A 25,800-nucleotide genomic window follows, 5' to 3' on the forward strand; every position below is an offset into this window, starting at 1 on the left:
GAAAAACCTTAACTCTAGTGTCTTGTCACATATAGAAATTTTTTGATACTTGCAACCATAGTAAAACAAAGACTTATATTTTGATATTTATTTTATATATTTAAATGCCATTTAACAAAGAAAAATCAACCAAAAAAATGAGTTCTCCTGTCATAAGTTTGCCACCACCTGACACGTGTGGCATAAGTTTGCCATCACTGCGTTAGGATGATCCAAAGGCCCCTGCAAGGGTCTACCCTTATCTTACCCATTAGTCATCTTTTGCCACTCCCCACATTCTACTCGACACTCAAGCCTAACCGAATCTCAGTTCTTGAAGGTTCTAAAGTTCTTGCTCTCTGCCTCTGGCCTGCCACACATTGCTGTAGTCTCTGCCAGTAGAAGTAATTGCTTCCCCATTATGCTTTTTCTGGTTAGTCCTCCATTAAAATTCCAGCCTAATGTCAGGCAATCCCTTCAGGAAGCTTACCTGGGTAACTCCACTCTGGGGTAAGTGTTTTTCTTGAGTTCCCCAGCTCACTTTATTTCTCCCTTCACAGCAATATGCTTTGGTTCTTGTTAACTAAGTTCTGCAAGGACAGTGGTCATGTCTCTCTTGCTCAGAATATCTCCAGAGAGTAAAACTGGGCCTGGTTCAGTAAGGGCACTTGGCGAATTTTTGAAAGACTATATATCCTGTGCTAGACTCTGTCTCAAGTAAGTTATTTGATTTTCCTGAAAAACACTGTATTAAATTGTGTTTTCACTAGTGGGCTATCAAAAGGAGGTCCTCAAATAACACTGCTTTATTCAACGCTATTTCATTTTAATGTTGATGAGATGCTCTAGGAATTTAACTCTTGTTTATATCAATTATCCTGTCGTAAAATTGGTTTCATTGGTTTCCCTGTAGTTCTAAGGACCTTCAATAAGGACTTAGTGTATAGGCAAGTTGAAAATAGCTCTGATAATCAGTATGGCAAGTGAAATGCTGAAATTCTTTGACTAATTTACAAAGGCAAGACTCTTTAAAAAATATAAAGGTTCTGCCCTGGCCGGTGTGGCTCAGTTGGTTGAGTGTCGTCCCATGCACCGCAAGGTCATAGGTTTGGTTCCTGGTCAGGGCACATACCCAGGTTGTGGGTTCAATCCCGGGTTGGGGTGTGTCTGGAGGTACCCGATCAATGTTTCTCTCTCTCTCTCTCTCTCTCTCTCTCAAAAAAAAACAACAACACAAAAACACCCCAAAAGCATATTAAAAAAAGATTCTAATATTTCTTTTCCTCAATTCTAGAATATTAAAGAATACTAGAAAAATGTTGTAACCCCTCCCACAAAACAATGAAAGAACAATTTCATTTTAAGGACTTTTATTACAGTATGTTAATATATTCAGGACACTTCAGAGCACCTTATACTTCTAATCAGATTTTTGGTAACTGTTTTTAAAGTGTTACTTGAGTATTTTTCTCACACTGGCTTTCAGGCAAAAGTACTACTTAGTGATTGTTTAAGAGACGTTAATTTGATTAAACAGTTTATCCTTAATAACCTGAGACATCAATCCATGGATAGCTTCTATGGTCGTTTTACAGCTGGAAAGAAAAAACACATTACATAATGTCACAAGACCCGAAAAGTGGTTCAACTATACAAGCCCCCTCCTTTCCATTGCTGAACCCCCAATAATGGTCTTCAGTTCTATTCATACTCCCTTAAACATACCAATTAATAGTTTACTCTCGTTATTTTTAGCCTCCTGCATGTCTTTTGACCATTTCACTACTTATGAGCACCTTCACAAGGAATAACGAAGTGAAATTTGATAGAATTCATAACAGTTAATTTTGTTATGTGTCAGCAGCTTTGGGAGAAGTTTTGTTTTAGAAGGTGACTAACATATATAATTCATAATTATATTGATTCCAATATTACATTAAAATCTATCCTTTCCTTGTCGTTTTTTACTTAGAATAATTTAAAAAATGATTTTAAAGTATCCTATGCTTTTTTTCTGAAATAAACACAAACATCCTTCAAAGAATTAAAAGTCAAAGTTAGTTCAGTGGGTAAAGGACTCAGATTTTAGAATTTATCTATAATAATAAAAGTAATATGGTTCATAAGAAATTGAGATGTAAATGTAGTTAAAATTACAAATCACAGACTTATAGAGACAGATGAGGAAAATACTAGTACACACTTAGAGCAAATACCAAAACTGAGACCTAATGTCAAAGGAAAATGTAATTCTTTTCCAGGCCATTAGCTCTATCTGTACCTGCTGAAAACCCATGGAAAAGAAAGGAATGAGGTAATTCTAACCCAATGGGGCTTCTGCTCCTAAATACACATTGTCTTCCCTTCTCCTTTCTCCTTTCCACCCAGCAGTCCAGTTTTTCTTAAAAGGGATACCAAGGTTTCAGTTTATACAGATGTCAACATGCTTTTCCCTTCCTTTCTGCTCCTAATTATCATATTAAAATTCAAAATTTTGTGAAAGTAAATGTTATTTAGGTAGTCTTTCCAATCCTGTATGCATCTGCAGGGCCACATAATTATTTCCTAAGGTATCAGGGAACATATCCCAAGTTTGTTCCTAACAAATCTTGGTAATGAAATTTGGGATACTAAACAAAAGATTATTTCAGGAGAATAACAAGGGAGATATACACTCATTCATGGATAATAAAGACCATTATAAACTTTTGAATAATAATAGATACAGAGGCAGAGCTGCCTCAAACAGATTGTCAAACTGCAGCGGGAAGGCCGGGGAGGGGTGGGGGGCAGGAGGGAGGGGGGGAAGAGATCAACCGAAGGACTTGTATGCATGCATATAAGCATAACCAATGGACATCAGACACTGGGGGGTAGGAAAGGCCAGGGGATTGTCAAAGGCGGGGGGGGGGGGGGAGGACACATATGTAATACCCTTTGTAATACTTTAAGCAATTAAAAAAAACAAGAAAAAAAAACAAGGGAGATATAATCATTGCTGTGCTACTTAGGGTTTAAAACTTTATAAAAATTTGAAATTTAATAAATTTAATAAATCTTACTTTAATTCCTAGAAAATAACTAGGTTAAAATGGATTAAGACATACTTTTGCAAAAGCTTTAAAAAAAAAAAAAAAGATTCAATGATTAGCCCTAGCTGGTTTGGCTCAGTGGATAGAGTGTTGGCCTGTGGACTGAAGGGTCCTGGGCTAGATTCCAATCAAGGGCACATACCCAGGTTGCCAGCTCTATCCCTAGTAGGGGGTGTGCAGGAGGCAGCTGATCAATGATTCTCTGTCATCATTGATGTTTCTCTCTCTCCCTCTCCCTCTCTGAAATCAAAAAAAATATTTAAAAAAAGGAAAGAAATCTCACAATGAACTATAGAGAAAACATCAGTACAGATGCTTCATTAAAAAAAAAAACAGATTCAGTGATTGATTGGTTTCTTTGGTTACTTTCTAGCTGAACCTAGGAAAGGTGTGACTGGGAGTGTTTCATAACATTACCTAGACCTTTAAGCTTTCAATGTTCTTATCTAATGTCTCCCAAATTTTCAAAGTTAAACTCTGCCTTCAACAATTCTTAAAGGTCCTGAGAAGTTAATATTCAGCCACTAATTCTAAGTTATAAGTAAGTTAAACCATAAGGAATTTGAATCGTATTATTATTTGCAAATCTGGAAACAAAAAGAGGGACAGGAATAGATTGGCTTTTACCTGTCTCGAGTAGCTTTGGCAAGTTTGTCTTCTGACTTTCGGTCGTGTGTTTCTAAACCCAACATGAAACTCCCTCGTCCCAGCTGAGCTTCTGACTGTTCTAATTTTTCAGACAAATCAAAGACCTGGCCGGTGGTATAGTCTGCATTCTGTGGGGAAAATGGTATTGTTGCAGTGTGTGATACAAGTCTGCCATTAGATAATTTTAACATAAAATAATTTTCTTCAATATAGAACATTTCATTTACAAAGAATTCCACTATGAGACAGCTCTCTGAGCAGCCTGCTGGAAGTTTCTCTTGGAGTATACTTTCTCTTTGCTTGTCCAAATAAATCTTCTCTAGTGAAAAACAAAAACAAAGAATTCCACTATGAAAATCTAAGTGGATAGTCAGTGAATTATTTGTTATAATAAGAGGCTTTTACAGATCTGAGCCCAGGCTCTGGTTCTGCTGCAAATTAGTTAGGAGGCCTTGAGAGAGTGCCTTTACTTTTCTATGCCTTTTAAGTCTTCATTTTAGGATGATCTATGGTACCTGGCCAAGCTTTAATTAACTGTTAGCTAATTTTATTATTTGTTCTTGTTCAACTTCTAGAATTAGTATTAAGACTATATTTAAGTAACATTGTTCCAGCTTTCCTGATAATAAAATTAACAGCTTTGCAGAAAATGTAGAGCAATATAAAGAAGACAAGAAACACATACACTCCCTCCACCTTGCTCTACCCAGAGTTATATTTTAGAGCAGCGGTCGCCAACCTTTCGGACCTCACGGAACACCAGTAGTCCACGGACCACCAGTTGGTGACCGCTGCTCCAAAGGTTTCCTTAAACCAGTGGTCGCCAACCTTTGGGACCTCACGGACCACCGGTTGGTGACGGCTGTTTTAGAGTATTGCTATATTTTCACAATGCACAGCTATATTTGGTAAGCTGGAATATATACAGGGTGGGGCAAAGTAGGTTTGCAATTGTTCATATGTTAAAAGAATTGCAGGTTATGATTATAACAACAGCAAATAAACTGTGTTTGCACAACCGTAAACCTACTTTGCTTTGCCCACCCCTATATAAACCATTTTGTCCAATTTCACACTTTTCAAAAAGAAAAAAAAATTATAGTTACATATATATGCTTAATTGAAATATTTTAAAAGATTTTTAGGCACATCTTTTTGAAAATGTGTCTAAAAAAACTTTCATGAAGATGAGTTAAGAAGTATATAGTTCATTTCTTTCCTATATTTTCAATAGAAGAGCATGAAGATTTAATAAATTTGGCAACAATTGGTGTGTTATCCTGATTGCTCAGTTTACAAGACAGTGTACAGAAAATACAGTTCAATCACCAAACACGAAAAGTTATTTGCTGCCATCATAGTTACTGCAGAAGGCCCTTTAAAATGCTACCAGTAATTCAATTTTACAAACATATTCTTAAGGAAGCAATTATATTCACTTTGTCTGGATCTAAATGGTTTAGGACACCACCACCACCACCACCACCACCACCACCACCACCACCACCACCGTCCCCTGCCTCAAGTTTGGAGAAAACCCTCAAGTTTATGACCACTTCATATTTGCAAGATTAGTTCAAGCCATGAAAATGTAGGAAGGCAGAAATAGTTATAGTGTTAAAATGAAATAAAATGACATCAATTACATTTCAGACACACAGAATAATTTCATAGAGGACTAATTTCTTAAATCAGAAAATTATTTTTTTCTGGTAGTTTTTAGATTACATGCTTTAGCTGGGGAAATAGATGAGTTGAACATATATTTGTATATTTTTTTCTTAAAAAATGCTGCAATGTACTATATATAAAACTACAAGGAAGGAAGAAATATAATTAAACCGTTTCTTGCTTATTAATGTCCTCAATATATGTAGTGCTGTAATACAGGGACGCCAAAGCCTGAATAAGTAAGTCTGCCTTCATACAAAGGTTCAGGCTGCTATGGTCTTAATGTTTTCTCCCTTGTTACCATGTGTCACTTCTGGCTGCTGTGAGTACACTTGCCTCTAAGGAAACAACACACATAAAGCATTTAGCAGTGTTTAGCGTATAGGAAGCTCTTAATAAAAGTGTGCTGTTATGGTCACTCTCCTTTCTTCTAATATGCTACTTCTGACTGTGGAGGATAAAAAATAAGAACAGAAAACTTGCCAGAATTGTGTTTAAAGTTATAGTAAATATGCTCAAGTGGGGTCTTTTTCTCTGAATACAACGAACCAAAAACAACAACAAAAATAACTTACTGAGGCTTTATTATATGCAAGACACTTTGCTAACTGCTTTATAAAAAGTATTTAATTAATTCTCAATGTACTTAATGATGTGGGTACTAATATCATTGAACCCAAGAAAGGCTCAGTCACATTAAATAACTTTCTTAAGGTTAAACATTGCTAGTAAAGTGGCAGAGTTGTTTGAACTGAGTTAATTTTATTCCAAATTTTGTGGTTCTAAATTGTACTGTATGAAGTGGCCATCTTTTTTTTCTTTTAAGTAAAACACAAAATAAAACAAAAAATAAACTGTTCCTGGCTAAGCTACAGATAGCATAGTTAGAAGCTTGTTAAATAAATATCCTTCTTGCCCTAGCCGGTTTGGCTCAGTGGACAGAGTGTCGGCCTGCGGACTGAAGGGTCCCAGGTTCAATTCCGGCCAAGGGTACATGCCTGGGTTGCATGCTCGATCTCCAGTGGGGGGCATGCAGGAGGCAGCTGATCAATAATTCTCTCTCATCATTGATGTTTCTCTCTCTCTATCCCTCACCCTTCCTCTCTAAAATCAGTAAAAACATATTTGGGGAAAAAAATAAAATAAATATCCTTCTAAGTATATTAGGTTTTAATGATAATATTGAAAAATATTCAGCAACTTTTTCGCCTAAATCTGCTGCTTTAAGGTAATGATATTCTGATTTCCTTCTGGGACAACCCTTTCCTCATTCTTAGTCCATGTGCTCCCAGAAGAGTTTCTTCTACCCCAGCCCACTAGTAAATCACTGGGCCCAGATCTGTCACATGGCCATGTGACTTAAGCAAAGCCCAGACACAAAGCCCTGGGGAAGAGAGGGAGAGAGGCAGAGAGGGACATTGGGAGAAAGGAGGAAGGAGCGGGAGAGTGTGTATATATCTTGATCTTCTCTTTTTAACATAAAACTGAGAGGCTAGAACAGGGGTGGGCAAACTTTTTGACTCGAGGGCCACAATGGGTTCTTAAACTGGACCGGAGGGCCGGAACAAAAGCATGGATGGAGTGTTTGTGTGAACTAATATAAATTCAAAGTAAACATCATTACATAAAAGGGTATGGTCTTTTTTTTTTTAGTTTTATTCATTTCAAACGGGCCGGAACAAGCCCGCGGGCCGTAGTTTGCCCACGGCTGGGCTAGAAGGTCTGAGGCTAATACTGCCATCTTGCTTTCACATGAAGCCTGAAACTGAAGCAAACTGACATGAAATCAAAGCCAAGAGAGAAGGACCAAGCTCTCATAATACTGTTTGAATGCAAACTTAGCTGAACTGAACTATGCCTTACTCCTCAACTTTGCAGCTCACGTGATTCTCTTTTTTGTTTAAGCTAGTTTGGCTGGGTCTTCTGTCACTTGTAACTTGAGTCCTACCTGAAATACCCAACACAATAAAAAAAATAGTATTTGTCTTTTTCTCTATGTCTCTTTATGGTAGGGGCAGATCTGATCCTCACCTGGGTACTGTATTTGCCATTTAGACTTAGTCTTAATAGTACACGACACAGACCTTTGCTTGGACTATTATCCTAATCCAACTCTGGTCATGCAGAATCTGACCCCAGCCCTGCTGTCTTGACCAAGTCAGGTGTAGCTACTCCATGAAAAAGAGTTTCAGGTATTAAGCATCTTCTGTAGCCTAAATAAAATTCAAACCCGTCCCTTCAAATTATAGTACTTACGGTAAGCAAGCTAGAGGAACTCAGCGTATTCACCCAGTATTTATTCCACAAAAGCTCAAGCAATTTGCGATCCAAGGAGGACTTGAAATATGATACTTCTAAGGCATAATATCTATGAAACAAAAGCACAAATTTAGTAAGAAAAAAACCCACCTCAACCATCTATATATATAAATGCCTAAGTGACCAGCTGACTGGCTGACCATCTGGTAGCTATGACATGCACTGACCACCAGGGGGCAGACGCTCAATGCAGGAGCGGAAACCACAGGCATGGAAACATGGAACAGATTGATGAATCTCAGAGGGGTGGGGGTGGGTGTGTGTGTGTGGGGGTGGCGGGAGGGCAGGAAGAGATTAATCAAAGATCCTATATGGGAGGATGCACCAGTGGGGTCCCTCGGCCTGGCCTGTGGGGATTGGGCTGAAACCAGCTCTCCGACATCCCCTGAGGGGTCCCAGATTAAGAGAGGTTGCAGGCTAGGCCGAGGGACCCAACTGGCCTCTAGTATCATATAAAAGTTATAACCAAATTTAAGTGAATTATATTTTATATCCAAATAGTAATGTTTTAGTTTTTAGTCCAATAGAACATCAGATAATCATGGTTCCTTTACTCTTCAGGGGTATGGTTTCAAAATCTTCTGCTTAATAAACTTTCTTGTGTTATATTTTTTCTTTCTGTAGAGCTCAGAAATTCCCAAGAAGTTATCAACAACCAATCAGAATTTCAGAGTGACATATATTTATTCATGATATTGAGTTTATTAGTTCCAGACAATAGCACATAAGCTTAATGAACTGCCTGTCTAGGGTCAGGTATAATTTTTGTTAGGCTTTTAAAAATACTGAAAATGACTTGTGGATTCCCCATTCTTCCCATTCGAATCCCCTAAGTAGGACCTACTGCTGTTTGGAAAGTAAACTATAAAGCAGGTCCTTAAAGCACCTAAAAGAATTACTATTGCTTCCAAAGGTACCTAATTTATAATCAGGGATAGCAAAGAAAATTTGCTTAAATGTCTGAGAAAACATATACTTCCATGAAGTTCACATTCTAATGAGGTCAATAACAAGGAAGCAAAACATATCAGATGGTGTCAAGTGCTAAGAAAAATAATGCAGGAAAGGGAACACAGCGACAGGAAGGTGCTATTTTAGATAGGGTGACCAATGAACACTCTCTGTTAAGGTGACCCTTAATCAGATACTCAGTGAGTGAAGTAGTTAGTGAGCCTCGTGGAAAAAAGGAAGAACGTTCCTGGCAGAGGACACAACAAGTGCAAAGGCCCTAGGCAGGAGCCTGCCTGGCACGTCTGACAGACCACAAAGAGGCCACTGTTCCTGGACTGGAGAGAGCAAAGGTTCCGCGAGAGGAGATGAGCTCAGAGAGGTTGCAGGGGCCAGGCCACACAGGGCTGTGAGTGCCATGGTGAGGAATATGGACTGTGTTCTTGGTGAGAAGGGAAGTCATTCTGAGGAGGAACATGATTTGACTTGGATTTTAACGGAATAAGTTGGGGGATAAAAGACCTTTAAGGGATGAAGGGCAGAAGGAGGAAGACTAGCGAGAAGGCCAGTGCTTTGGTTCAGGCTCCACACAGCTTGGGGCAAGATGACGGCGAGAGAGGTGGCAAGGTTCATTTAGAAGGTGGAGAAAACTGTCCTCTTGGTCTCTTTAACGCTTCTGAAATTGAGATGTAACTCACATACCTTAAGATTCACTCTTTTAAAGAGTATACAATTCAGTGGTTTCTAGTATGGCTTCTTTAACTTTTGGAGTGAAAATGTAGCAAGAATTTTTGCTAGATGGAACCTGGGTACTTTGAGGTTGCAGACAGTCTAGTGCAGGGGTGGGCAAACTTTTTGACTCGAGAGCCACAATGGGTTCTTAACTGGACTGGAGGGCCAGAACAAAAGCATGGATGGAGTGTTTGTGTGAACTAATATAAATTCAAAGTAAACATCATTACATAAAAGGGTATGGTCTTTTTTTTTTTTAGTTTTATTCATTTCAAATGGGCCAGATCCGGCCCGTGGGCCATAGTTTGCCCACGGCTGGTCTAGTGTCAGCTGGCCCTGAATATAACTTGTTTTCACTGTTAATTTCATTAACAGACCAAGTATCTTATACACTGATAAAATGTTTATGGTTGTGTGAAAGACAAATAATGTTAGACTAAAACAATTATTAATAAAAAATCAAATATGATCCTAAATTTGTACATTCTTACTATTATTTTAAAAGATATTATGAAATGCATTTTGTCTGAACCTTTATTCTCATCTGTAAGGGGCTTGGACTATACGATCGCTAAGGTTTCTTATAAGGTCTCTGGCATCAGATGCATTTTAAAATTACTTACTGTTTGCAGTGTACACCAAAATCTTCTATTTTATTCAGTGGGATAGTCTGGTACTCAGAAGGGCCTTCATCAGGAGGTTTGTATCCCTAAACAAAAATGAAGAAAATAAAAGATAAAAAAAAAATCAAACCAGAGGAAAAACATTTTTTTAAAATATATTTTATTGATTTTTTACAGAGAGGAAGGAAGAGGGATAGAGAGTTAGAAACATTGATGAGAGAGAAACATCGATCAGCTGCCTCCTGCACACCCCCAACTGGGGATGTGCCCGCAACCAAGGTACATGCCCTTGACCGGAATTGAACCTGGGACCTTTCAGTCCACAGGCTGACGCTCTATCTACTGAGCCAAACCGGTTAGGGTGGAAAAACATTTTTATATGCAGCTTTCTATTTACAGAAGCATTAATTTTGGGGAGCATACAAAATGCGGAGACAAAGAAACAGGTCACAAATGACAGAAATGGAGGAAAGCAAACTACTGGATATAGAGCTCAAAACCACACTTTTAAGGTTTTTCAAGAATTTTCTAGAAACCGCCGATAAACTTAATGAGACCCTCAAGAAATCTAATGAGACCCTCGAGGTTGTGATAAAGGACCAACTAGAAATTAGGCATACACTGACTGAAATAAAGAACATTATACAGACTCCCAACAGCAGACTAGAGGATTGCAAGAATCAAGTCAATGATTTGAAATACGAAGAAGCAAAAAACACCCAACCAGAAAAGCAAAATGAAAAAAGAATCCGAAAATACGAAGATAGTGTAAGGAGCCTCTGGGACAGCTTCAAGCATACCAACATCCGAATTATGGGGGTGCCAGAAGAAGAGAGAGAGCAAGATATTGAAAACCTAATTTGAAGAAATAATGACAGAAAACTTCCCCTACCTGGTGAAAGAAATAGACTTACAGGTCCAGGAAGCACAGAGAACCCCAAACAAAAGGAATCCAAAGAGGACCACACCAAGACACATCATAAAGAAAATGCCAAGAGCAAAAGACAAAGAGAGAATCTTAAAAGCAGCAAGAGAAAGAAACTCAGTTACCTACAAGGGAATACCCATACGACTGTCAGCTGATTTCTCAACAGAAACTTTGTAGGCCAGAAGGGAATGGCAAGAAATATTCAAAGTGATGAATGCCAAGAACCTACAACCAAGATTACTTTATCCAGCAAAGCTATCATTCAGAATTGAAGGTCAGATAAAGAGCTTCACAGATAAGGAAAAGCTAAAGGAGTTCATCACCACCAAACCAGTATTATATGAAATGCTGAAAGGTATCCTTTAAGAAGCGGAAGAAGAAAAAGGTAAAGATACAAACTATGAACAACAAATACACATCTATCAAGTAAATCTAAAAATCAAGTGAATAAATAATCTGATGAACAGAATGACCTGGTGATTATAATAGAATCAGGGACATAGAAAGGGAGTGGACTGACTATTCTTGGGGGGGAAAGGGGTGTGGGGGATGCGGGAAGAGACTGGACAAAAATCGTGCACCTATGGATGAGGACAGTGGGAGGGGGGTTGAGGGGGGTGCGGGGACTGGGTAGAGGGGAGTTATGGGGGGAAAAAAGAGGAACAACTGTAATAATCTGAACAATAAAGATTTAATTTAAAAAAAAAAAGTTATACTGACTTGTAATTTTTAAAATTACCTTTGGGTATGTCCTGAAGGCTCCAAGATTCACTTTCCCTGCAGATATTGTTCTTGTTGGATCAATCTACAAGAAGGATATATTTAATATCTGCCAATTATAAAATCATTAGATACTTGCATTTGTTTAAACACTTTAAACCTAGAAATATATATCTACATGTAACACTATACACACACACACACTAATTAAAATAATCAAATAACAGGAAAAAAATAACAAACTAAAAATCTATTGAACATAAAAGTTCAATGAAGTGGTAAGTTTAGAAATGTCTTATAGCTAATTTAGAAATTAGATATAATTAGTATATTATTTAAGAATATTTGAAGATTTGCTTCTCTTTTTCAAAATTGTTTTTTTCTTTTAGATGAATGATTCCTGCCTTTCTCATAGTAGCCTGGATTGCATCTAGAACGCTAAACATAGCAAGAGCTACTCTAGCAATTCTTGATGTACTCATTTCAATCAACACTGAGACACAGGTGCTGGGATCACCCTCATCTGGAGGGGGAAGGGACACAAGAGAGATAAAGTAACTTGTTCAAAGTCCCAGTTTCCAAGAGGTAGAATTCAGGTTCAAACCTAGATTGACACCAGAACCTTGCTCTTACTACACTAGTTTTATTTCTCGGTATACTTGCTTTAGTAATCTTCGTAAGGAACTTAATTAAAATGGGTTGTAAAAATACTTACCACCACTGCTACGAATGGCTCCTGGAACTGCTGATTGAGCATCTGAGTACTAACATCAATCCCAGAAAGCCAGCAGCCATAGCCAGGGTGGCTATGATACCAGCCAATTGCATTTTCAAGGCGGCCAACCTAACAAATGAAGTGGGCAAGGGAGCTTGAGGTTCCTGTTTAATCTTAGAGAAACTTATTTGTCTGTTTACATAGCATTATAGTAAAATAATAATGTGCAGATTAGTTCATAGAATATGCTGCTTTCAAGTAAAAAAAAATGTTTTGGATAACACATACCAAAACAAAAAATTAACAAGATACAAAGGTTATTCAGTCTTCTTCCTACCTCCTTCTCCTCAACTATCCAGTTTCTCAGCCCAGATGTTACTCCTATACCCAACTGCTTACATACCTATCTCCCTGAGATAGTCTTTGTATACATGTAGATTAATAGAAACACACAGGATGGCATATACCACATACAGTGTTCTACACTTTGCTTTTGCACTTAAAATATTCTGGGGTTTGTTTCAAATCAGTAAATATATAACTACTTTTTTATTTTTATTTTTTTAAAGGCTGGTTAGCAGTTCATTGTATGACTATACCATAATTTATTTAATCAGTTTTCTACTCAGCAACATTTAGGTTATTACTAAGGCTTTGGTTTTAAACACACATCTGATAATGAATGTGAGAATTAAAAAAAATGTTTTTATTGAGATATAATTGACATATAACACTATATTATATTAGTTCAGGTGTACATCGTAATGATTCAATATGTATATACTACAAATGATCACAATAAGTGTTAATTAACAGCCATCACCACACATAGTTACAATTTTTTTCTTGTGATAAGAACTTTTAAGATCTACTCTCTCGGGTGTGAGGACTTATTTTTAAGAAAATTAATGCTAATCTCATATACATTTTACATAGAAATTGTTGAAATAACTTAAAATATAAACTTTAAAGAGGACAGCTTTAAGTTTAGAAAGCCGAAAGTCACCATGTGACTCTTTAACTTGCAGTAACTGCACTTGAAGGAACAACATTTTTACCTGCTTGGCATTTTCGATATATGCGGCCATGTACTCATAGGCAGCAGCCTGAGCATTTACTCGGGTTTCAGTGCCCTCTACAGGCAAAGCGAAACTGTCCGTAATGATCATCGTTTCACCATCCACCTTTCCCAGCATCAAGCCCATCACTTCCAAGTTACCTCCTGATCTGGCGTGCATCACCATTTTCAGTAGAGCCAATGCTGAGATTTTGCAGTACTTAAAGTAATGGTGACTGCAAAACAAAAGCACAGTGTAATTAACTTTCTTATATAAAGTACAATTTCAAAAGAGTTTTGTTTGAAGATACTGAGTAAGTATTGAAGAAATTTAGTGATGGAAGGGGAAAAAGTGTAAAATGTGGGAAAGAAAAAAGAAGTAGAAAAGGACAGTTTTTCTGCAGGGGGATGGAAATGATAAACATGTCACAGTCCGGACAAACATTTCCTCTTGGGGCAAGGGAAGGGTATGAAATAGTTTTTTAAAATACATTACTCAAACAGAAAAGAGGTCAGTAACTACATGACCAGTTCAAAAGACCTTTTCCCCCATTAATTCTGGGATCAACAAGTCTCTGACTGTGATTCTAGTTGGATGGTTGTGCCTAACTATTCTCAGGCCTAACCTCTGGCCTCGTGGTTAGGAATGTGGGCTCTGACATCCGTTTACTTAGGGTTGAATCCTTGCACTGCCACGTTCTAACTGTGGCCCTGAAACCACTTAATATCGGTGCCTCAGTTTCCTCATCTGTAAATAGGGATATTTCATAGAGTTGTTAGGAGGAAATAAACTAAATGAAATAATGTATATAAAGTGCATAGTTTAGTGGCTTAGTGCCTGACACATACTAAACTTGTCTCTGTGGTATCAGCCTCAAAATAAAAAATGTAGCCCTAATACCTTGAGTTCTTCAATAATCATTATTTCAGACTTTATCATCTATGGATATGACTAAACTACAGTGGGGCCTTGACTTACGAGTGTCCGGATTAATGAGTTTTTTGAGATACCAGCTGTCTCTCAGCCGATTTTTTGCTTTGAGTTGATAGAGTAATTTGAGTTAACGAGCTCCTTAATGAGCTCGGTCTCGGAAGGAATTAATCTCGTATGTCAAGGCCCCACTGTACTCTTGAATAAAATTACATTTGCCATCTCACTGATGTAGCCCAAGACAGCTAAGATGAATACAATGAGAGCCACAATCAGGCAGTGAGGCAAGATGAGTGTTTCCAAATATTTAATGGGCTGCATCAACCTAAAATGCATAGCCTGCTATAGAAGCAGGCAGACCACCTGGCAAACGAACCAGTCTGTAGAGAGTGGTCAGTCAATGTCTCCGAGAAGCCTTTTTAAGACGTCTGCCCACAGATTTCAATCAGAAGTGGAAGACATGGAGACCTGGTCTTGGGAGTCAAGACATGAATTACAATCTGGGCTCCTGCACTTACTGGGAACAAGAAAAATTAACAAGTTATTGAAATAAGTTACTGTATTTGCCTGGGTTGTCATGAGGATTAAATGACACATGAGGTTTTTAGCTCAGTGCTCAGCCCCTATTCAGTACTCAATGAACGTTGCTGGATTTGAATACTGAGTTGTAAGAAACTGCGAGGCAGATGAAGTATGGTTTCTGTTGTTGACCACGGCTCCCTTTTACCTCTCCGTTAGAGAGACTGTGCTTTTCACTCCCTTCCGAACCAGTTCTGCTCTCAGGGAGAGAATCCTCAACTTGCCACCCTTCCCAGGGACACGGGGGCCTTTCGCTCCATCGATCTCTGTCTAGTGCATGTGGACCGATGGAGTAACAGTAGCCTGGGCAGGTCTCGTGTGTTTCTGAAATCACTATCAGCAATGGCAGAACCCTAACAAGCGGCTCCTGAGCCCCCGGGGCCGGCTCCACTCCTGCCGGCAGCTGCAGGATCCAGCCCCGGGTCAAGCGAAGGGCCCCACAAGGTGCATATCGACATCAGGTTCAAGGCAGCGTGTGTGGCATGTAGCACAACAGGGATGTCGAGAAGGGACACCCCGAATCACCATTTGTTTTCCTTTTCCGCCCTCCAGAGGCAAACATGTTAAAGCAGCAGAAAGGGGGGACGAAGAAAGCCCCGGCGGAGGGGCTGAGGCTCTACTTGCGGGTATGAAAGGTGCACAAACGCTCTTCCCACCCCCCTCCCCCGTCAGCCCCACCTCTCGCTGCGTCTCCCAGGCCCCCGCCCCCCCGCCCCCCTCCCCTGCGTCTCGCCAGGGACCTCCTCACTCCTTAGTCCAGGGCTTCGCCGCCAGGATTTCTTGCTGCTGTTTCTTGTCGTATTTGTAGATTTCGTCGATGCTCTGGGCTTCCTGCATGTTGTTGACCAATTCCCAGGTTTTCTGGGCCATACCGCTCCCGGACGCCGCCATCTCCAGGCACGCGAGACGCTGTCGCCTCCGCAAGTAAGGCACAGCTTTACCTCGCGGGGTTTCCCAGGCGTGGGCTCCGGACCCTGCACAACCGGCGCAAACTCGTCCTAGCCTCTCGGGGCAGCCATGACACCTAGAACCGGAAGTGAGGTTGGAGCAGACCATTCGGGGGTGGCGGGGGGGCCTGCGGGGACGAGACGATCTAAACAGCACTTACACAATAGCTAAGGGGCAGAGGAACCTTCCCGTGGCTGAGGGAAGCACACGTTATCTTGGAAAAATCACGCGTGTGAATTAGGACAAACAATGATTAGGTCTGAGAATGGTACAGCCTTCCGCGCCGGAAGAAGGGCAGGCTTCGCGTGATGCCCAACTCGGGATTGGCCTCCTTTGTTCGTACTGCGCAGGCGCGGCCTCCGCCGTCTGAACCCCGCCAGATCCTCTAGCTGGGGCGGAGGGAAAAAACTGTTGTTTTTATTTATGTGGGGGTAGGCAACCTTACATGAAGTGAGTTTGCGGAAAGACTAAAAATTAAGGATGTCTGCGGGAGAACGGGCATGTGAGTAGTCCCGGAGGCCGGCTGAAAGAGAAACATGGCATCCTCCCTAACTTACTTCCAGTGGCGAACGGCTGCACAGGCGCCACGCCTAGGGGCTCGCGGGGGAGCGGCGCCGCGTCTCTCCAGCTTTCCCACGAGGCCGCGGACGCTCGTGGACGGGCTCACACGTATATGACGTATTAGTGTTGTGAAAATGCCCAGTGTCCGGTTCTTATAGTCGCTTACAGTGTAATTCTCAGCATTGCTCCGTGAAACCACCTGTCCCCGAGGCCGAAGTAATCTCAACGGCAGCCCATTTTCTTCCAACAGTTAATACGGTGTTTGCATATTTTTTTGCTTGTTTGACGTATCCTTCCCTCCCCTCCCCTCCCCCACTCCGCACTGGACTCTGAATCCTACATCACAGGCCACTAGGCTTGTGTTCCTTCTTTTATCCCTAACATCGAGATGTTGGAGAAATATTTTTGCAGGGGGAGAGGAGGGAGGAGGATAACGTCATACATAGCCCACCTCTCCAGCTTCGTCTTTCTTCCGTCACCCTCGGAATTTTGCAGATATGGTTAGCATTTGCCTAAAATGCACGCCCCTGACTTCCTACCTGGGAGCGCCTATTACTCTTTAAAAAGGCAGCTCAGAGATCTCTACCGCGGTCTTCCTCCACGGTGTCTAGGTCAGTGGTTCTCAACGTTGGCTGCACATTGGAATCACCTGGGAATCTTTTTAAAATCCTGATTTCTGGGCTTCATCCTACAGAAATTCTGTTACTAATGTTGTGGCCTCACCCCATAACAAACAGAATTTCCAGAGGATGAGGCCCAGAAATCAGGATTTTAAAAAGATTCCCAGTTGATTCCAACGTGCAGCCAAGGTTGAGAACCACTGGTCTAGGTGCTTCTGTAACTGCTACATTGCATCGTAATGTATTGCTTACTTCAAGTTTCAGAGGGCAGGACACTCCACTCCGAATAGTGTGTGGCATATAAACATTGAAATGATCGAATTCGCACCCCGCCTTCGGCTTTGATAAACTTCGAATTAAAGGAAATTTGCCTTTAAAACCCTGTTACAAAGTAGGGTAGGATAAAGGACCCTTAGTTCTGCTTTTCGAGGATGCGAGAGAGAGAGAGATCTTTTCTAGCGGTAGCATATGGCCACTCGGTATAGGGGTGAACTGAATATGTTGAAATTGGTAGTAAAAGCCCCAGGACGAAACGTCGACCAAACTCCGGGGAGAAGAGTAATGAATGCCCCGGAGAGGTCTGCCAACCATTTTGCTCTCACTGCCACCCGTGTCCTTTTTTCTTACCAGGCTTTGCTGCCTCTGTCCCCAGGCCAGCTGGGACTCGGGGGGTTTGGAGGGGCTGGGACCGCTGTAGCCGGGGAAATGGCGCCCGCGGTTTAACGGCCCCTAGGCCGAGGCCGCGCACCGGCCCAGGTGTGGGACCGCCCTGGAACCGCCGGGCAGCTGTGCGGCCTCCGGGCCGGTGGGGGGCGCCCGCAGCCACGTGCCTTCCTCCCGTGCACCCCGTGGGGGCGGGGCCGCGCTCGGCGGTTGGCCAAAGGCGGGCGGAGGGCTCGGTCTGAGAGGCGGAGCCCGCGCCGGGCGGTCGCCGCCACCTCCTATCGCGAAGGTCCTCGCCGCAGCGCTGTGCGTCGCCCCGGACTCGATCCCGCTCTCCCGAGTAAGCCGGCCGCGGGCGGGAACGGGCCTGCGGGGTCTGGCGGGAGGGGTGTCCCCGGACGGGAGCTCCCGGGGACCGAGGTCTCGCGGGGGCCAGGCTGGCGGCGGTGTCGGGGTTACGGGGTTGGTGGGCCGGGTTCCCTACGGGGGTGGGTGTGGGGCCACCGGGCTAGGGCCGGTGGGCGAGTTATGGGTTCAGGGTCTCGCCGCAGGGCCGGGGTTAGGGCCTGGCTCCCGGGTTAGGGGTTCCCTGTGGGTGGGGGTCCCTGTGGGTGGGGAGCCGGGGCGGCGCCCTGATTCCGCGGTCAGGACTCGCGGGGCCGCTACTAGCGCCGGCGGTGCCTTGGAGACCTGGTTGCCTGACAACGCGCTGACGCTTCCTGAGGCGGCCGCCACCCACGGCGCCCAGAGCGAGGCTGTGCGGTGGCTCCCGGGCGCCCGCCGTCCGTGCCCTCCAGGCGGGCGCACCGTTCCGCTGAGCCGGCCCAGCGCCTTCCCGCTCCCCCGGTGCTGGTTAAATGTTAACGGGCACGGAGTCCTTGCGCGCCCGGCGCTGCTCCCTGAGCATTGCTCTGCAAGTGAAATTAATCACCGCCCTGCGAGGCCGGTGCTGTTACGGTCCTCGACCCACCTGGCTCCTTGCGTGTGACCCTCTTCCAGCTGCCTTGACTTTAGGGTTGTTATCTGGGATTGGAATCCACTTTCAGTGGTAGCCACCGGACTCATCTTTCGAGAGAGGCTGGTTCTCAAAACTACAGGGGTAAGAAGTTTAGCTTGGAGTTCCGAGAAGACGAAATTCTAAAGTGCAACACCTCGTTTACAAACACCTCGGAATGCAAGAGCCAAATAGCAACCACCATGAGTTTGTAAAAGGACAAGTTATCCTCAGAGAGGCCCTGTGTTAAACGAAAGACTGGCTTGTCATGTTGACAAGCTTAAAAGGGATCCCATGGAAACCAGTAAGATGCTGGTATTTTTCCTAGCGTATCGTTCTCCTTAGAAGGACACTGACTTTCTGGTGGTTAAATATCTGCCCAAATGCTCCCCAGGGATGACATTTTGGGTCTCCCGGTACAGGTGACCTGGAAGGGAGCAGGTGCTGTTTGGGGGAAACGAAACAGTAAGCTTTCAGTACAGTTTTTCTCAAGTGAAGTTTTCAGACAAATGTGGTGTAACTTTTATAAACTTTGGGAACATTTCGGCTTACCTTTTTAACATTCTGACTGCTTTCCTGAGTGTGAGACACAGGTGCCAAGTGTTTTGGCAATTTTGCATTACCCAAAGGCCATCTAATGTACTTATCTGTCCTTGGTCATCATTAGTGATTTATTCTTAGCAGCTAACAGACCCAATATTGCTTTTATATAGGCAGTGGTTCTCAACCTTCTGGCCCTTTAAATACAGTTCCTCATGTTGTGACCCAACCATAAAATTATTTTCGTTGCTACTTCATAACTGTAATGTTGCTACTGTTGTGAATCATATTGTAAACATCTGATATGCAGGATGGTCTTAGGCGACCCCTGTGAAAGGGTTGTTCGACCGCCAAAGGGGTCGCGACCCACAGGTTGAGAACCGCTGATGAAGAGGCATACCTTGGAGATACTGTGGGTTCGGTTCCAGACCACCACAGCAAAGCTAGTCCTAATCCCTTTTGCAGGTGGAAGGTCTTGCGTTCAATTTGTAAAAAACGCAACATCTGTGAAGTGCAATAAAGCTAGAAGCACAGTACAACCAGGTATGCCTGTATTCACTCTCTTTGTATCCTGACCCTGAACCTCCCTTTGTCCCAGCAACATGGTGTTTACTTCTTAGTAACATTTAGGGGGATTTGTCAAAATTTGGGTGTGCCCATGGAAGTAAGTTGTGCATCTGCCAGGAGAAAGAGGTTCACCTTTCTTTTGGTGAAAAGATCTCTGGATTGGGGGTGGGGTGGGGGGAGAAACACTGTCTTAGATCACCTTATCCCTCCCCCTCTTTCTTCTGAGGCTTTCATAGACTCCTCCCCGCACCCCACACCAATATGTTCTCACTCCCTGCTATTCTGTCCTCAGTCCTGTTCTCCCACGCTAGGCTCTCTTTCCAGGCACCCTCTTCTCCTATAGTTTTAATGGCTATTTAAAAAACTGTACATCTTTTAGCCTGGGCTCTATTCTGAATTCCAGACATATTCAAATCCTTCCCTTGATAGGTCCACTGGATCTCTTATGGGTACCTCACATTGAATCCCTAAACTCTCATCTGGCTAGGCCGCTAGACTGTGAGCCACTGTGACAGGTGGCATTTTATCTTGTCCAAATTGGAGGCCAAGGATCATATCTTGTACTTCTCATCTCCTAGCATCTAGATTCTAGAACAGGGGTGGGCAAACTTTTTGACTCGAGGGCCACAATGGGTTCTTAAACTGGACCGGAGGGCCGGAACAAAAGCATGGATGGAGTGTTTGTGTGAACTAATATAAATTCAAAGTAAACATCATTACATAAAAGGGTACGGTCTTTTTTTTAGTTTTATTCATTTCAAACGGGCTGGATCCGGCCCGTGGGCCGTAGTTTGCCCACGGCTGTTCTAGAACCTTAAAGCCCTCCTTTGGGAGGGACATTATTTTCTGTCCCTCATGCTGCCTTAGAGGGGAGGAAATTTGCACTTGACTCAAGAGGGAAGAGGATGGGAGGAACATCCCCCCTTTCTTTGTGATTGATGAAACTGGAAGGAGGAATTGGACATGCTCAGTTATTTCTGGATCCTCCCGTTTGCCTAAATTTAGCAGATTGAATATGTTCTGATTTGTCTGTATTTCTACCTGTATGATAAGCATAAAGGGTCTAAATTTAAGATTTATAGATGTTGATTTGGATTATGATAAGTATCAGTTACTGGTGATTTAAATCTCAGTGTACTTTGAGGCTTTTAAAATAAAGACGTACTTTTAACATCATTCTGACTGCTTTCCTGAGTGTAAGACAAAGGTGTTTGAACAAGTGTTTTGGCAATTTTGCATTACCCAAAGGCCATCTAATTTATGTATCTGTCCTTGGTCATCATTAATGATTTATTATTAACAGCAGCTAACACATTGATGTATGCAAAGACTATGAAACTATAATAAGAATTAATAAAACAGCTGTGATTTATTGATTTCTAAGTGTCAGGTGTGCCATACATTTTATATGCATCATTTTGTGTGTGTTTTCAGAACAACTCTGGAATAGATATTTCTGTTTTACAGAAGGGGAAACTGAATGATAGAGAGGTTAAGGAGTGTATTTGAGGTCAGTCACATACAGTTAATTAGTGATTGAATGGGGTTTCAAATCCAGGTTTTTCAGCTAAACTGTTTTCCTGAAAACTGTTTATCATCTACATACTGTGTACACAGGTACTGGGAAAAAAATAAACCTGGTACTATCTTGAAAAATGTTGTGAGTAGTTTTACATTGTATAGTGAAAGAAGATAAAGAATCCCATTTAGGTTTCTTTCTGGTAACAGTTTTAAAATTCTTATTCTCTTTTATACTTAGGCTGCACACATTGACTCAGTCTCTCTGAATTATTAAGTAATTCTTGAATAATTTTGTAGTTGAAATTGTTTTATATAAGTTGTCACATGCTTTAGGAAATAAGAAAGAGAAAGTAGTCATGACTGCTAGAAACTGGCTCTGCTCTCACCAAGGCTTCAGTGTTGCTAGGAACTGGCCTGACAATACTGCTTAGGCTGTTGAAGATACACAGTTGTACAGAACATCAACATCAGCCTGAGGCTGCTTTGTGTGTCTGTGATGGATCCAGACAAAAACACCACTACTCCGTAATCACATCCAAACACAGACAAAACATGAATGTTGTCCAAGCCACAAAATGCCAGACAGCTCTTCTCCCACCTAATAGGAGTGACTGCTGCCTCTACCAGTTAAAGCTTTGGCCTCAGCCTGCAGATAAGACTTTCCTAAGATGTTCAGTCATAGTTACCCACTTCCTGACGGCATTAAATCCAGAGCAAAGCTCCACTTCCTTAAATCCTCCTCCAAATCACCTAACACAATCCCGAGTCCTGTAAGTCTTTTCTAACACCCTCTTACTAAAATAAGGACGCATCTCTCCATGCAATGAGTAATAAACCCAAATAGTTTAACTACAGTAGTGTTCCTGTGTTCTTTGTCTGGAGGGCATTGCCAGGAGAAAGCTAGCACTGTCTTTGACTTTTTAGTTTAATAGTAGAGATATACTCGAATCAGATTAGAAAGTAGAACAAAATTAGAAATGGTTAAACATAAACTTATATCCAATAAATCTCATGTTTTAGCTATTGCATATAGTATACTCACTACCATTGTTTAAAAATGTATTTTATTACTATGGTTACTGTTGTATAAAATCAATTCTAGCATTTATAATAGATGTTAAAGTATTATATTAAAAGGAAATTTATGTATAAATTCAAGAGAGAGAACTTTCAAGTCTGGTTAAATCATTGAACATGTTATATTAATAATTGTTAACAGAATTATGTGGAGGCCTTACTTCAGAGTCAAAAGAGGCTTGTTAACTTTTTTTAGATTAATGGCATTTCTGCTTAAATTATGTATAAAGTCCTGTAACAAAGTATAAGCGTATACATACATATAATCCAAACATTATTATTTTTTCTACCAGACATAAAATATTTAGGAAAATTTGGGGATTTTAAGTGATTTTTTTTTCAGCATGAAAAGTACTATTTACTGTTGAGCTGTTTTGAATTTTCACTAGGAAAAATCTTTTGTGACAAATAGCAAGTTAAAAATGGCTAAATATATTAACTTGTTGGCTTGGGATATATTTGCTATAGCCATTTTTAAAAAATGTTCTTTTTGGAAGTAAATAATAGAATGAAGTTCATATTACGTACTACTTATATAAGTTTCAACATATTTGTTTAGGGTAAAGCTCGCTTGTCTGCATTTTTACATATATTATCCCTCAAACATTAAATTCAGTGGGTGCTTTTTAAAAACTCTTTTGATATTGCTGTCTGGTTCTTTCTCATATTTCTTTTTCTTGCCAAGTTATGTTGACTTACTTTCTTTATTATCCTTATTTTAATTACTACTCCTTTGTTTTTTTTTCTTGTTCAATTCTTTTGTCACCCCCTCAAAGGAACATTGCTCAGAATGTACTTCGGTTCCATCCCCCCCCGCCCCCTCCCCCCCCCCCCGGCTCTGCTCATTTACTACAGCTTCAACTGTTATCTTTAAAATAGTTAACTCTTTCTTCAAGGTTCTCTTACTGGCTTCAAACCAGTTTTCATTACTTTTTTTATTGTTGTTAATCCTCATCATAGGATATTTTTTTCATTGATATTTAGAGAGAGTGGAAGAGAGGGAGGGAGAAACACACACACACACACACACACACACACACACACACATTTCTGTGAGAGAGACTCATCAATTGGTTGCCTCCCGATCAAGACTGTGGATTGAACCTGTGACCCAGGTACATGCCCTTGACTGGGAATTGAACCCGAGACCTTGGGCTGACACTCTAACCCAGGGGTTCTCAACCTGTAGGTCGCGCCCCCTTTGGGGGTCGAACGACCCTTTCACAGGGGTCGCCTAAGTACATCCTGCATATCAGATATTTACATTACGATTCATAACAGTAGCAAAATTACAGTTATGAAGTAGCAACGAAAATAATTTTATGGTTGGGAGTGACCACAACATGAGGAACTGTATTAAGGGTCACGGCATTAGGAAGGTTGAGAACCACTGCTCTAACCACTGAACACACTGGCTAGGGCTAAAATAGTTAACTCTTAAATAAGCATCCAATGTGGTTCATTTCCTTGAATTTGAGTCTTGAATTTCTAACCAACAGCTGGAAATTTCCATTAGCATGTCTTACTAGCTCCAGCTTAACACATCTAAGCCAAACCTTTGCAAACCAGCCAGCTTCTTCTGACCTATTTCTGTCTAGGATTCTATCCATATTTAGTTTCTAGGACTTAAAATTTTGGTCATCAGTGGCTCCTTTCCTGCCACCTATCCAGTTAGTCACTAAGTTTCATTGGTTTTTGAAAAATGTGTATTTTAAAAAGTACTAGGTTCAATGAGGAAAGGATAGTTTTTTCAAAAAATAGGACCGGAATCATTTTATATCCATGCAAAAAAACAAAAAACACCCAACAACAAAAAACAAAACAAAAACCACACACACACACACAAAACAACAACAACAAAACACACACAAAAAAACACAAACCAACCAAAAAACTGAACCTTACACTATTACACTATTTGCAAAAATTAACTCAGAACAGATAATAGATTTAGGTGTAAGAGAGAAAACTATATAACTTCTAAAAGAAAACATAGAAGAAAATGTGATCTTGGGCTAAGAAAAAATTTCTTACATATGTCATAAAAACAGTTGATTAAAAGTTGGTGATATATGAATAAATTGGATTTCAAAAATTAAAAACACTTTTGGATATTGCACAGATGTTTATAGCAGCTCTATTTATAATTTCCCAAACCTGGAGGCAACCAGTATGTCCTTTTTTAGGTAAATAAACTGGTACATTCAGACAATGGAATATTATTCAGCACTAAAAAGAAATGAGTGAGCAAGCCATGACAATTAGAAGCCTTAGCAATGCATGCTAGTCAGTGAAGCCAGTGCTGTATAACTATATGACATTCTGGAAAAGACAAAACTCTGGAGACTGTAAGAAGATCAGTGGTTGGCAGGGATTACAGTGGAGGGAGGGAGGAATAGCTGGAGCACAGAGGACTTTTAGGGCAGTAAAACTACTCTGTATGATTCTACAATGGTGGATACATGTCATACATGTCTCCAACCCCATAGAATATACACCACCACGAATGAACTCTAATGTAAACTGGATGTGCCAGTGTGGGTTCATTGATTGTAACAAATGTACCACTCTGGTGGGGGATGTTGATAAAAGATTAGGCTATGCATGAGTGGTGTAGGATATGTGGTAAATCTGTATCTTCTGCTCAATTTTTCTGTGAATTCAAAACTGCTCTAAAAAAATAAAGTCTTGAAAAAAAAAACACATGACAAGAGAACTTAAAAACCATCCACAGACTGTGGGTGTGTAGTGGGGATAGTAGTGGCTGTTCGTCCTCTTTTTTATTTCTTTTTCAGATATTTTAATATACATATATTATTGATTTCAGAGAGGAAGGGAGAGGGAGAGATGGAAACGTCATGGATGGGCTGCCACCTACACAGCCCCCACTGGGGATCGAGCCTACAACCCAAGCATGTACCCTGACTGGGAATTGAACCAGTGACTTCTTGGTTCATAGATTGACACTCCCACTGAGCCACACCAGCCAAGCTCTTTTTAGATATTTTAAAGTATGTTGTCGGTGTTTGAGGGAGTTTTGAGAGAAAGCAGGCAGGCATCTTTTAGTCAAGCTTGTTTGAAATTTTCAATTTGATAAGTGAGATTGAAAAGTAAATGTAGACTAAGCCTGCATGTTATTAGCCTAAAAATACTCGGGTAGAGTTGAGCTGTGCTCATTGCAGTGTTGCTTTTCTTTTTCTTTTTCTTTTTTTTTTTTACAGATTCTGAAAAATGGCTGATAATTTGGATAAATTTATTGAAGAGCGCAAAGCCAAATTGGCCCAAGAAAAAGCAGAATTGGAAAGTGATCCGCCTTACATGGAAATGAAGGTAAAGTTGATCGTTTCCTTCAAATATGTTTCATTAA

The 25,800-nt window shown here is 41.1% G+C and overlaps 2 protein-coding genes across 2 annotated transcripts in view; one reads left to right on the top strand and one right to left on the bottom strand.

Moving 5' to 3' along the window:
* Positions 1 to 1,334: 1,334 nt before the first annotated feature.
* On the bottom strand, positions 1,335 to 15,968 carry COPS5 (COP9 signalosome subunit 5). Its single transcript, XM_081111634.1, has 8 exons — positions 15,691 to 15,968; positions 13,434 to 13,668; positions 12,376 to 12,504; positions 11,680 to 11,745; positions 10,013 to 10,098; positions 7,647 to 7,758; positions 3,699 to 3,847; positions 1,335 to 1,574 (listed from the first exon to the last, which is right to left on the bottom strand). Exons 1-8 carry the CDS (start codon positions 15,831 to 15,833, stop codon positions 1,490 to 1,492), a joined length of 1,005 nt encoding a protein of 334 aa, XP_080967760.1. The 5' UTR covers positions 15,834 to 15,968; the 3' UTR covers positions 1,335 to 1,489.
* A 1,965-nt stretch (positions 15,969 to 17,933) lies between these two features.
* Positions 17,934 to 25,800, top strand: part of CSPP1 (centrosome and spindle pole associated protein 1) — a 99,538-nt gene continuing 91,671 nt past the window's right edge. The window contains exons 1-2 of the mRNA XM_081111629.1: positions 17,934 to 18,074; positions 25,655 to 25,763. Coding sequence (XP_080967755.1) covers positions 25,665 to 25,763 — 99 coding nt within the window. The 5' untranslated portion in view covers positions 17,934 to 18,074; positions 25,655 to 25,664. The remainder of the gene's footprint in view (positions 18,075 to 25,654; positions 25,764 to 25,800) is intronic.

The sequence above is a fragment of the Myotis nattereri genome (genome assembly GCF_964212035.1).
Source record: "Myotis nattereri genome assembly, chromosome: 17".
Lineage (NCBI taxonomy): Eukaryota > Metazoa > Chordata > Mammalia > Chiroptera > Vespertilionidae > Myotis > Myotis nattereri.

What these genes read in the sequence shown, in the direction of transcription:
- COPS5 (XM_081111634.1), bottom strand. Translation starts at nt 15,833, where the DNA reads ATGGCGGCGTCCGGGAGCGGTATGGCCCAGAAAACCTGGGAATTGGTC. An exon ending in ATATCGAAAATGCCAAGCAG is followed by an intron (nt 12,505 to 13,433) that starts GTAAAAATGTTG and finishes TTCATTTGTTAG; the next exon opens with GTTGGCCGCCTTGAAAATGC. An exon ending in AGCCATTCGTAGCAGTGGTG is followed by an intron (nt 11,746 to 12,375) that starts GTAAGTATTTTT and finishes TCCTTCTTGTAG; the next exon opens with ATTGATCCAACAAGAACAAT.